General features: G+C 39.1%; 1 protein-coding gene across 1 annotated transcript in view; it reads right to left on the bottom strand.

The window, feature by feature from the left end:
• Window positions 1-10439, bottom strand: part of Ptprz1 (protein tyrosine phosphatase receptor type Z1) — a 179171-nt gene extending 168732 nt beyond the window's left edge. The window contains exon 1 of the mRNA XM_027926385.2: window positions 10374-10439. Within this exon, the coding sequence (XP_027782186.2) occupies window positions 10374-10431 (58 nt within the window). The 5' untranslated portion in view covers window positions 10432-10439. The remainder of the gene's footprint in view (window positions 1-10373) is intronic.
• Between the last annotated feature and the right edge of the window lie 2200 nt (window positions 10440-12639).

The raw sequence follows: 12639 nt of genomic DNA, 5'->3' as shown, positions 1-12639 counted from the left end.
TAATGTTCCCAATAAAGCAATATCAGTTTTAAGCTGCAGGAAAAATACATATATATCATATATATTCACATGAACATGCATATATATCCTTATTTATACATATATACATATATAAATTTTTATAACATATTTACATAAATGGATTTATATGCCTAAACATTATATGTTATTACTCCATCAGATGAAAACCATCAGATGAAACTTCACTGCAATCAAACCTTTCTAAAGAATAATTCAGTCAGCCATACATTTAATTAGACAAAGGTCTTGCATCCAACTCTTTATCACACAATATATTTTTTCATTAAATAAGGAAAATGTGCTGACATTTCCATCTTCAACGGTTGCCATTTTGTACCATTAGAGTCATTAATTCACTTTTCATGTGTCCTTAATACATCTATCTTAAGAGATAAACAGTAGTTGACAAAATACTACAGTATTTTTATAAATTAATAGAAAAAGTTGTTAAAGTTGTTTTTTTTTAAAGATCTGATAAGTCTAGTCTATGGATTATTTTCCATTGTACTGTTTTTATGTAAAATACAAGTTTTAAGTCATTTACAAAAATCCTAGTTCATGAAGTATGGATAGGACAGGCTTTAAGCAACCTGAACACATGGTTATTTAAGAGAGGATCTGTATTGGCAGACTGCTGGCTGAAATGCCACCAGAGCACGTGTGTTCATTATAGGAAGTACAAACCCAGGGTTTTAAAGGTGAATGAAACAAACAGTTGGGAGATGGGCACATGATAATCCTGTCCTGATATTAAGAATATGTTCAAATCCAACAAAACAAAACAAAAATAAAATTTATTTTAGTTTAGTTGTGACCGTGGTTTTTACTACAATAAATCATTTTAAGGAACATCATTCCCTCTTATTGCTACTCAAGATACTGAGTGAATTAGAGGAATTGTTTAATTCCTAAAAATTTGGAATTCTACCATTTAAGAAATAAGCAGACTTTAAACCATCAATCTGTATTCCTCCTTCTTCTTTTCTATCCTCCAAATTACCAGCTTCTGTAGAACTGTACATAGTGGCTGCCTCTACTCTTCCTTCATGGGTGTTTGGACTCCATGTTCCCTGCTACAGTTTTCATCTGACAAGGAAAGACACTTCCTTGCTGATCAGCCTAGTCTCATTCTTCAGAAAATGGCATCAGGTCCCATCAACTACACCAACTATATCTGTACCAAGTGAGGCAGTATATTTGAAAGTGCTTGGACATAAAGGTAGTATATAAAGAGGACATATCATACTCCAAATAAACTATCAAGTTTCCACTGTGACTGCCACGATCTAACAGCCTTTCAGCCAATCATCCTGATTCCTTCTCTCTCTCTGATTCAATCCACTCTGCCCTATGATACCTGCATCCTCCTCCTAATACAAAGACATTTGCTAAAGTCATTTCACTGCTCAGAACACTTCAGTTGTCTTCCACTGAGCAATGGAGAAATGTCAAATTCTAAACTCTTCAATCAGTCATTGGAAACCTTGCCTATTCTTTAAGACTGTGACTCCAAAACACCCTTCTAATTAACTGTACCCTCCCTCCAAGCACCACATTCTGACTCTTATTCCATGCTTTCTTGTATCCAGTCCTTTTTGCCCCTGATGTTCTTTGTTCCGTAGTGACCTTGAGGCCTTACCCATCTACCTTGCAGGGTCTAAGCCCCAGCCCACCACCTCCTAGAAATCTGTCTGAAGGTGAATTTAAGACTAAATATAAGCCCACACAACTCATACTCTCACACCCTGCAAATTCTTTGAGAACTACTTACATGTGGATTTTTCTATCTTGTGAAGATTTAGTAGACCAGTGGAGGAATATTATCCCTTGGGGAATAGTTACCATGAAATGCTCAACAAAGGTTCACTGAAATAATTTGCTCTTACATCATCTCTATTGAATATGAAGGTATGAGAGTGGATATTTGAACCACCTAGAAAACGTCATTGTTATCTTTGAAATCAAGTTATTAGTGCTTTTTAAAGCACTATATAATAAAACAAATAGCCTAGACCTGATAAATAATGACACTTTTATTTGAGAAACAACACAGAAAAAAATTGCTGAAATGAAAAAAATACATAGATAAATCTTGATTCTATTTCATATAGGAAATAGAAATTTCTTATAGGAAATAAGAAATAATTCTGACAAATTTTGCATAAAAGAAAAAAATGGGATAGCAGGAATATGTATTATTGACAAAATGAAAGATATTGATGTGCTTGTGTCCTGATAAATGGCACTTGAAAGCCCATCTCCAAGGCTGCTTCACCTGTCCTCCCACCTGCTGATACACTTGAGTCTCTGGACCAGCTCCCAGACTGTCTGGCCTCCTGAAATCTGGCTTGCAAAGACTATAAGGTCAACCACTGTAGTCCATACTCCTCCTTCTAGGGTTACTCAGAAACTGAAACTGCCTTATAAAGAGAGGGATGGGAAGTTTTCCAAGGCCTTTGTCCTGTGGCACTGGCTTTGTTATAAAACTTGCCAATATCTCTACCTTAAGAAAAATGAACTAAGACTTGTAGTATCATGAGTTTGGCCTAGATTTGTGGTTTTAAACCCCGTTATATACTGTAATCACTTGGGGAATTTTAAGAAAATATCCGTGTCTGGGCCCAGGACCTACACATTATAAAAAAAAAAAAAATCTTGATTTGATGCCTGGGCATTAGTATGTTTTAGAAGTTACTCAAGGGCATTAGTTAATTCAGGGTGCTATAACAAAACACCATAGACTGGCTGGCTGGAACAATGGACTTGTTTATCACAGTTCTAAAGGCTGGAAAGTTCAATATCCAAAGGATGGCAGATTTGATTTTTGGTGAGGGCCCTCCTCCTGGTTTGCAGATGGCTTCCTTCGTGCCCATGTCCTTAGAGGTAGAAAAACAGAGCTCTGGTTTTATCTTCTTTTAAAAGCACTAATCTTATTCATGACAGCTCCATCCGGAAGATCTGTTCACCCCAACAAAATCACCAAATTGGCAGTTAGGAGTTCAATAGATGGATTTTTGAAAAGAAGCACACACTCAGTCCATAACACCAGATAAGCCCAAAATGCAGCCAGGACTTAGAACTCCTGACCTAAGTCAATGGCCATCGTCCTTTTTGTGAACTGAAACAAACATGATGCAGCATCCCACACATTCATGATATCCACACCTGTGTGGCAGCTGACACACTTAGAATATTCAAGAAAATGTGTCAGGATGCAGATAGGTAAAGATTTCATTATAGAAATAATTTATAATCAGATAACAATATGAGTGAAAGCCATGAGGAAATCTAGGAAGTTCCTTCTATCTGCTCAGCATTTTCTGAGCATGTATTCAGGACTCTAGTTGTGACCACAATCTCTTAAAAGACATCGTGTCAAAAAAACACCATTTTCATTGGTGCTGAGTTAATCGGTTCTGAGAAAAGTGCAAGTACAGTTCAAGACCCATCTTTAGGTAAATACGTTAGGGCTTTAGGATTCAAGAAATAAGCAGTTGTGGTGGTGATAGCTAAAAGAGTAGAAAAGTATGGAGAAAGTGCTAAAAAGGAAGGTAGAGAGAAGGCAGAATGACTCTCCAAGATTGGAAAGAAACATAGCCTAGTCATTATTATCCATATTTTAACAGAAAAATCTTTCTTCCTTATTAATAAGTTATTTCTTCCCAAATATATAAGAAATACATTTCCAAGGAAACTTGTAAAAAAATTTCTCTTTATAATGTGGACATAAATTGACTCATACTTATTAAATAAGACCAACAATTTCACAACAACCAGGACCCTGAATAATTGAGTTTACTTTAATACCTGTGGGCAAATATCAGAAGGAAGAAAGAAAAGAAAAAGACAACCAGCCTATTTTAACACATTGGAATTTTTAGTAGAAACATCTGTTAACCAATATTTAAAAAATTATGTTAACTACAAAGCCCTCCAAATTTTACTAATGTATTAAAAGTACTTTTATTATAATGATAGCAAATAGCATTCATCTTCTCTCTGTCAAATTCTTTATCAAGATGCTGAGGAAACCTGAGACTATTTAATTATCTTAAATTTATGCTCAGTGGAAGTGAAGATGAACAGGAAGAGGAAACAGCAAAACCACAAAAATAAAAAGGAAGGAAGGTAGGTTGGTTGATGAGAATAAAATCAAGCAAAGATCCTAACAAAGAGCATTTTTCCTTTTTCCTTCTTTTGTCACCTGTGAGACAAACTCATCTCCGCCTCCAATCCACTGAATTCAGCTCAATTCAAATACATGCTGTACATCCGCTCTGTGCAGGGCTAAGGTAGGTGCTGTCCATCATCCCTAATATCAATGATAAAACAATATTCAAACTCTAAAACAGCAGCATCCACATGATGTAACCACACTCTCCATCATTTGCCTGGTTTCAGAACTGTCTTGGGCCATCTTGACTAGAGAGGACTTATTCAATCACATGGCCTTGGACAGACAATACTGTCTTGTTTGGTTCAAGATGTTTCATTTCTCATTACTGACACCCTTCACTCCCATTACCCTCTCCTCCCTTGGCTATTTGTTTTCATTGTATTTGAAAAGCACTATAACTTGATTTAAAAGATAACAATAAAGTTTTCTAGGTAGTCCAAATTCCCACTCCAATGTCTTCATATTCATTAGTGCTGGCAATTCAGTGAGTCTTTGTTGAGCACATCCTGCTAACTATTTCAGCACAGAAGCAGACACAGTGACTTTATGCCCTGAAACCCTGGGACATAACCAAGAAGCACTGATGACAACTCATCTAGAGTTCAATGCTCCCTCAAGATTACTCCTGCCACTACACCTGCAGTATCAGTCATGGGACCTTTGTTTTTTAATGCACAGGTAGTGTCTGGATCCAGGTGGTGTTTATATGTATTTCTGAGAGAATCAGTGAAAGTGAAGTACTGGTGCCTCAGGTGGCATTATTAAAAACAGGTCAAAGTAAATGCTAACCAAACTCTTAGATTGGGATCAATATCAAAAGGAAGGAAGGAAGGAAGGAAGGAAGGAAGGAAGGAAGGAAGGAAGGAAGGAAGAAAGGAAGAAAAAACAATGGAAATTGGTCAATCTCAACAACCAAAAGCTAACGCTGTGTAAGAAGATTCATGGTACAATCTTTCTAGGACTTTATGCCTTAAGAATTTATTAAGCACCTACCCAGGATTCTAGGTCCAAAAAGCTAAGAACGAAATACAGTCTTTGTCCTCATGGAGCTGGTCAGGGGGTAGCGGGAGACATAGACGAATTGCAAAACAATATAGTGGGTGCTAGAACAAATTTGGAAAATGTGCTTTGGGAAATGACTCACTTCCAACCACCAACTGTTGAACCACAGCCTATGAAAGATTCAAAGTGGCCCTTAACTTTCTTCACCTATTGCTGCTTAATCAATGGCCACCATAATGTCTCCATGGCTGAGACTACATAAACCAGAAATAACCTTGCTACAATGTTTCAAATAATTTTAATGACTTTAGAATTTTTTTTCAGTTGCGTTTTCTCATGAGTGCTCTCCTTCATTCCTTTGTCAGTTTTTGTTGTTGTTACTATTTTGTTCTTTTTGTTACCATTTTGTTCTTCCTGGGGATTGAACCCGGGGCCTTTTTTGTTCAAGGAAAGCACTCTACTAACTGACTATATCTCCAGCACTTGCTGCTGCTGCTGCTGTTCTCAGACAGCACTGTTCAAGGGAAATATCAGCTCTATATCAGCCCTGCTCCTTGTAGCACCCACCTTAGCTCCACGGCCTACTGAGCACTGAACGTGTGGCTGGGGTGATACAAGAAGTGCATGGTTTTATTTTAGTAGGTTTTAAATTAAACAGCCACACATACCTAGTGGCTATGACACTGGAGAGCATCCTTTTAAAAGAGAAGCATTTAAGGATTGTATAATAGACTAAAATAATTTTTCCCTTAATGCCTACTATGACATACATATGACATACATATCTTCTAAAGATTATGAGACAGAAATTGGTTTCCTTCTGTAACCTAAAGTTCTTTCGAGGGATTACTTCCAACAAGACATGTAAAATTAAAGCACAATCGAAATATATATATATATATATATATATATATATATATATATATATATATATATATATATAAAATTTATATTGGCTCTTTTACCAGTGGCACTCTTGATGGAGTGGGAAGCATTTAAAAATATTTGAGAGTTAACACTTTTAACACATTGAGAGATATTTGGAAAAGATGGTTAGTCTCAAGTAGTTGTGAACTGAGAAAGTATTTTAAGTGAGATTTAAAGAAGAGCTTCAATTTGGGGACTGAATCGGATTAGCTGGATTGCAGGCATCACAAATACCAGCAGTCTGTATGTTCATGCACCGCTAAATTATTAGTGCCTCACTGCATGATGCTTGGCAGATGTCAGCATTTAGTAAACAGGCCACGGGTGAGTAAAGTAGCACCCATGGGACTGGTTCATGTCTGGACTGTGGGGGTTCTTACAAGAACATATGCATTTGTCAAGACCTTCAGCTGGTACACTGAACAAAAGGGAAATTATGCCTTGAATTTTTAAAAAGGAAAATAAATGGGGCTCACATGGGAAAAGTCACATAGGGGCTCCATAATAAAGCAATCCAGACTGTGAAAAAAAAAAAAAAAAGCAGCATCACCTCCTATGTAAGCAAGTTTGTAAATTCCTAACAGAAAACTGATCTGGAGGTGAAAATAGAAAACACATCAGGTTCTGGGGTCAGAAGGAATATTCAGATTGACACAGGCTGTGTGATGTTAAGTAAGTCATTTCACTTCTCTGTGCCTGTTTCCTCAAGTTCAAAACACCTGTCACAAAGTACTCTTTGGAGAAGATGGATGATAAAATGGATAGAGAATGTTCAGTACTGGGACTGCACCAGATAGATACTGGAGTAGAAGGTCACAGGAAATAAAGCACAAACCCATTTTCTTCATCTGATCGAGAGGGCTCTGTTTCCATACTCTGGTCTGAGGAGCTGGCAAAGGGGCACCAAGCAAAACTCTCAGGTTAAACATAGCTCATCTTTTTGGAGTAAGGGCATTGGGGAAATGCAGCTCATACTTGCAGAAGAAAAAAAAAAAAGTTTTGGCCAGAAGCAAAATTCCCACAACATAAAATTTTAAGTGAGATTCCTAAGCTCTAGTGCAGATATGAGAACAGAAGTGAATTCACTGATGAAATGATTCGTCCTGGCAAACTTAAAGGAGGAAGAAATGAAACAAAGAAAATTGCTGCTGTCCTAATCAAAAGCAATGAAATGGGACTTGTTATAGGGGAGTGGTGAGAATATACACCTTATATTTGTGGTAGTTTTGGAAGAAAATTGACCAAGCTGAGAGTCACAGTATGTTGAATTCCACTGACTCCATACCAAGGCTAAATGAAGGAATTAAATCTTGCAGAAGTATTAGAGACAATTCGTATTTGGTGTGGCTCCCACAGCAGTAAGACATGACTAAAATACTGGGATCTGATTCATTACACATTTAATAACAATTCTTTAAAATCTCAATTTAATGTACCTTGTTGTACTATAAGTTACGTAAGTCAAAGATACTGAGTTCTCATTAATGGAAAGAAATGATTCCTTAAAAGCTGTCAAAACACTTAGCTCTCCTCTATGACTCACAGTTAAGCTTCCTTACAGGAAAGCCACCGCAGATTTTCCCATAAGATACACCTGTTCAGTGGTTCAGGAAAAGATCTGTTGCAGTCATCCACTCAAACGATAACTTGTCTGCCTGGAGAGTTGTGTGAAAGAAGCAGTGCCAACTACCTGCCCAGTTCAAACCATCAGAACACTTGGGGCACAGAAAGTGATGCTGTCTTGACCACTCAGGCATTCTTAATTGCCAACAACGAACACCTACAGCTCCTTCCTGGATAATAAGAATGACAGATTAGAGCTCAAACTGTATCAGAGCTAACATCCTGCCCAGCAAACCCTAACAGTCCTCAGACTTTGAATGAGCACCCATTACAAGTGCCAGGCTAGATGACTCTATGGACAATGAAGATGAAGAATAAATACATATAAAAACACAAAAGTAGGTGTTGAGGGAAAATAATTGAAATGGATACTGCCATTTGTAGATAATGTACTTCATTTCTGAAACACTGTACCCCAAGATCAAGATATTCATCCCATTTAGATTGCCAATGCCTCTCGGCCGGCAACAGTGTAAAAAACTAACATTGTTAAAGTGGTGAAGAATACAAAAGGAGTCATCTTCTAGTCTTTAAAAAAAAGAAAGAAAGAAAAAGAAAAGAAAACACATTTTCAGTTCTAATAGAAGCTACTTCAATGTCATTACATTAGTTTGGGATGAACATCTTAAACAGTGAATTGAATTCTTTACCCTTAAATTTTATATCATCAAAGAGCTAAGATAAATGTCTAATAAATCAAAGTCTATATGATTAAAGCACTCTACAATAATGCTTTGATGAGAAAAAAAAAACTTTGCAAATGTGGTATATTCACCTAATGGAATATTACTCAGGCATAAAGAAGAATGAAGGACTGATAAATGCTATAACATGAATGGATCTTGAAAACATTATGCTAAGAGGATGAAGCAGGATAGAAAAGGCCACATTTGCATGATTCTATTTATAAGAAATGTCTAGTACGAAAATCTATAGAGACAGGAAGTAGACTGGTGATTGGCAAGAGCTCGAGTCAGAAGGAACAGAAAATGATGGCTAATGAGCATGGAGGGTTTTTTGGAAGTGATAAAATGCTCTAGAATTCAATGTTAATGGTAGTTGTGTAACTGAATATATTAAACACCACTGAACTGTATGCTTTAAAAAGATAAATTGACGTGAATTTTATCTCAATTTTTTTTTTTTAAATTCACAATATACTCTCAGCCTGTTGTTTTGGTGAGGTACAAAGCAATGTTCTAGTTTCTTTCCTTAATACTGTGAGATTTATTTAAATAATAATTCAAGTTTCAAGAGGATCTGGCTCTGTTGTTAAAATAGATCCATAACAGAAATGCAGAACTGTAAATTCAACAGGTGTGTATTCAATGATCACAGCACTTTTTAAAAACGTCTTCCCCTCTCCAGAATCAACTGTAAGGTTTTAGCATCACCAGGAACAAAGAATCCCCTGCAAATCTTATATGTCAACTGTGTGCATAACATCACCCCTGAGCACTTTGATAAAGCTTTTGGAATTTAAATCATGTCAGTGAATATAGTGGGGTTTGGGCAGTCATCATCATATTTGCAAAGAGTTTCTCATTAGGTAGAACTTGAAAATAATTTCTGTTTGTAAAGGTCACTGTGCCAAGAGCAGCACCTTCACTGGATGAAAATGCAGGTTTAATATCTTCTTTATTATGAACAATCTGAAATTTTAAAAGTGGGATTATCTGACTAAAAGGGGTTAAATATGTGTACCCACAAACCAAGGCACATTTTCCAATTTTCAGGTTAATGCCTTCAAACCATATGTTACATTCCATCTTGGCTAAATAGCCTCACGAAGGGGAGGGGAACATTAATAACATGCAAAAAAAAAATCCAATCTTACAATTCTTCTGCAAAATGACGGGAAAATCGAATTCTGCTTCCCAAGCAAATATTCGAACTGGCTTTTTTGGAAAGCAATGGCAGTGGAAGGCGGTGAAAAAAAAAGTCGAATCCATGAACAAATCCATCAACCTGCAGCTCTCCTCTGACTTTGGCAGCAGGGCAGAAGGCTGATATTTTGATTGAAACTTTTTTTTTTTTTTTTTTTTTTTTTTTTTTAAGACTGCCCAGACTTGAATGTGACTAAATTGAAAGTACTAAAAAACACTGAACAGTCAGGTCGGTGCTTGTTCTGTTAGTACTACCTTTCAGGTGTGTGTGAAATGCACGACAGACACGTGTGTCTTCCATTTAAGTCCATAATACCCGTGGCATAAAAATGAACGGCAAAACGCAACACACAGTACGTAGCCCCCTGGGCGCAGTTGTATTTCTGCTCACTTATTTGTCTTCTTATGTGTATCTAAAAGGCTATTTCCACACTTTGCAAAAGAGGGAAGAGAGCGGCGGGGACAGGGGCCCTAACAACGCAACCTCTTTTCCAGGGTCCTGAGCATCCCCGTGGGCAAAGGGAAGGTGGCGGAGGCAGGAGCTGGGGAGAGGGCGCGTACCCCACGCAGCTGACATCCGTCCTGCCACCGCCAACATCGCGGGATCCGAGGTGATGGTCCCTGTTCTCTGCTTGCTCTAGATGGCGGCGGCAGCTAGTAGGGAATACTCTGAAATCCCCCCAACCGCGTCCCACCGGGCCCGGAGATGAAACCCCACCGCGGTCTTGATCACTCACCAAGGCGGCAAACACAGAGGAGCTGAATGCAAGCGAGGAAGCGCTTGAGGATTAGCATTTCCAGACGGTCCGGCGCCCCTCAACGCGCCGTTTCTCCGCTGCTGGGGGTGGAGAGGGAGGGGGCACGAAGGCAATGTTTTTTTTTTTTTTTTTTTATCCTCCAGTGTATAGACTGATGTGAGACTGTGTGTGCGTGTGTGCGGGAGAGAAAAAGAGAATCGAGAGAGGAAGAAAAAAAAAAAGACGCGTGGTGGCGCGGGGGACCAGCGAGCCGCTAGCCGAGGCGCATGTCGCCGGGAGGGCTGGCGGGCGGGAGTTTGCCTCCGTCGCCGGCTGCTGCGGTCAAGGTCTGAGCGCTCCGAGCGCAGCAGCTCCTGAGTGCGGGTGCGCGCTCGGGCCGGCTGTGCGCGCCGCGGCGCCCGGCGGGGGCGGGGGCTCAGGACCGCGGAGGGAGCGTGCGGCGGACCCCGGTCGCGCGCGGGGGGCGGAGGGGCGGAGGGGCGCGGCTGTGGCTCAAGGTCTGGATCCCAGGGTAGCGATTCACATACCGATGCCCCTCCCCCTGTCTGCTGCCGGTGGTTTCGCTGCCCTGGAGTTAGTGGAACCTGCTGGGGTTTAGAATCTTGGCGGAGAAAACGTCTCTTCATTAAGACTCCTTCATCCTTTAGGAAGAGAAGAGGAGGCCAGACCCCCATTGTCCCGCACAGCCAGAGGTTGACCTTTGGGCTTCACCCCTGGGAATATTTTTCATTTTATTGTTGTCCTCTCTGCAGATGCTAAGTGGGCCCAATCAGAAAGTGGTGGGGTAAACTGGGTTCTCCTCCCCCTTTCCATTTTCTAAATAGCTAAAGTAGTTCCAGACCCCATTGCCTCCAGGGCCGTTAACTACAAATAATCTCCAGCCCTGATTGTGACCAGTCTGACTGCCCTTTCCCTAGACCCCAATCAAACCATCCTGCTGTGCACAGCTGCTGGGGGAAGTTTCAACACTGTAGTGGTCTTGCTGGACAGAACGACCCTGTGCCTTCTTGCACGGGTGCGTAAGGGAAGATTTTTAATTGCTTGATTGAAGAGTATACAAAAGAAATATAATACGGCTTCTGCTGCCTCAGAGCTGGAAATGCCACCCTAGATGTGCTTATTTCTATGGTGGTGTTTGTGTTTGTAAGTAGACTACAAGCGCCTGGATGTTAGGGAGTTTGCCTTTAGTATTATAACCACAGTTCCTGAAGAGTGGGAAAAGAAGTCAGTAGGTGTTTGTGGAATGACCTTGTATGCCCAAAGGAATAATGATATGACAACTGTTGGTATCCTCCAAGAACATCAATACTGAAAATTTGTAAGATTTTCACCTATTGATACCCTTCAGTTATTAGTATATTTTCAACTTATAAGACACCTATTTTAGAACCCTTTAAGAGTCTGATGTAAGGCACAGAAAACCAAGTTGTGGAAATATTCTTTGTATTCTTCGTAACAGTTTGATGTAGGTATCTGTACAGTGTGTACTCCAGTGTTCCGTTCTCATCTCAAAAATATGGTATTCCAGCTTTACAAAGTTGAAAGAATAATTATTGCATACAAAATTAGGTTTCAAGTGTATTTCAGCTGCTACTACAAGTTCTTAGGAATTCCTACAGCCTCTGCACACTTGGCTAAATGTGCAGAGGTAATGATGTAGCTTGCTATTGCTTCAGGAATTGACTATAGTAGTGTAATAACAGATTTTGAAACTATCTATAGTGTGTATTCAGGAACACATGTGAATAACAAGAACTTGACTCTCAGTCTTATTCTTCTGATGAATAGAAATGGAAATGCTACAACTTTTGCAAGAAATAGAATGGAAATTGACAGTTGCTCAGACAAGTTTCCACAGAGGAAGAAATTTTTGAGCAATTTTTGCAGGGGTAACAAGAAGTTTGCATATAAAATCACTGAGTTCAGAGACAGTGTTTATTGAATGTGGACTGGAGTAGTCAGGGAAGATATTTAAAAAAGCACTAGCAGGACAAATTGAGGTCATAGGGGGTGGGGACAAAAGTGAAAGAAGCAGAGGTCATATATTATTTTTAAAACAGTATGAATTCAATTTGATCAGATCAAAAGGGTTCATATTATGGCAAACACTGATTTCCTAGTAGAGCAGCCTTTACCTGAACTACTAAGTTGCTTCAATAGGGTGATAATACTATGGAAATATGAAATAAACTTTACAAAGAACTTCAACTCTCCAGAAGAAGCTGTTTGCTCAGGGGAATGTATG

This window comes from Marmota flaviventris, chromosome 1 (assembly GCF_047511675.1).
Source record: "Marmota flaviventris isolate mMarFla1 chromosome 1, mMarFla1.hap1, whole genome shotgun sequence".
Taxonomy (NCBI): Eukaryota; Metazoa; Chordata; class Mammalia; order Rodentia; family Sciuridae; genus Marmota; species Marmota flaviventris.
The sequence above is the reverse complement of the archived record's forward strand: the minus strand, read 5'-3'. Positions and strand labels throughout refer to the sequence as shown.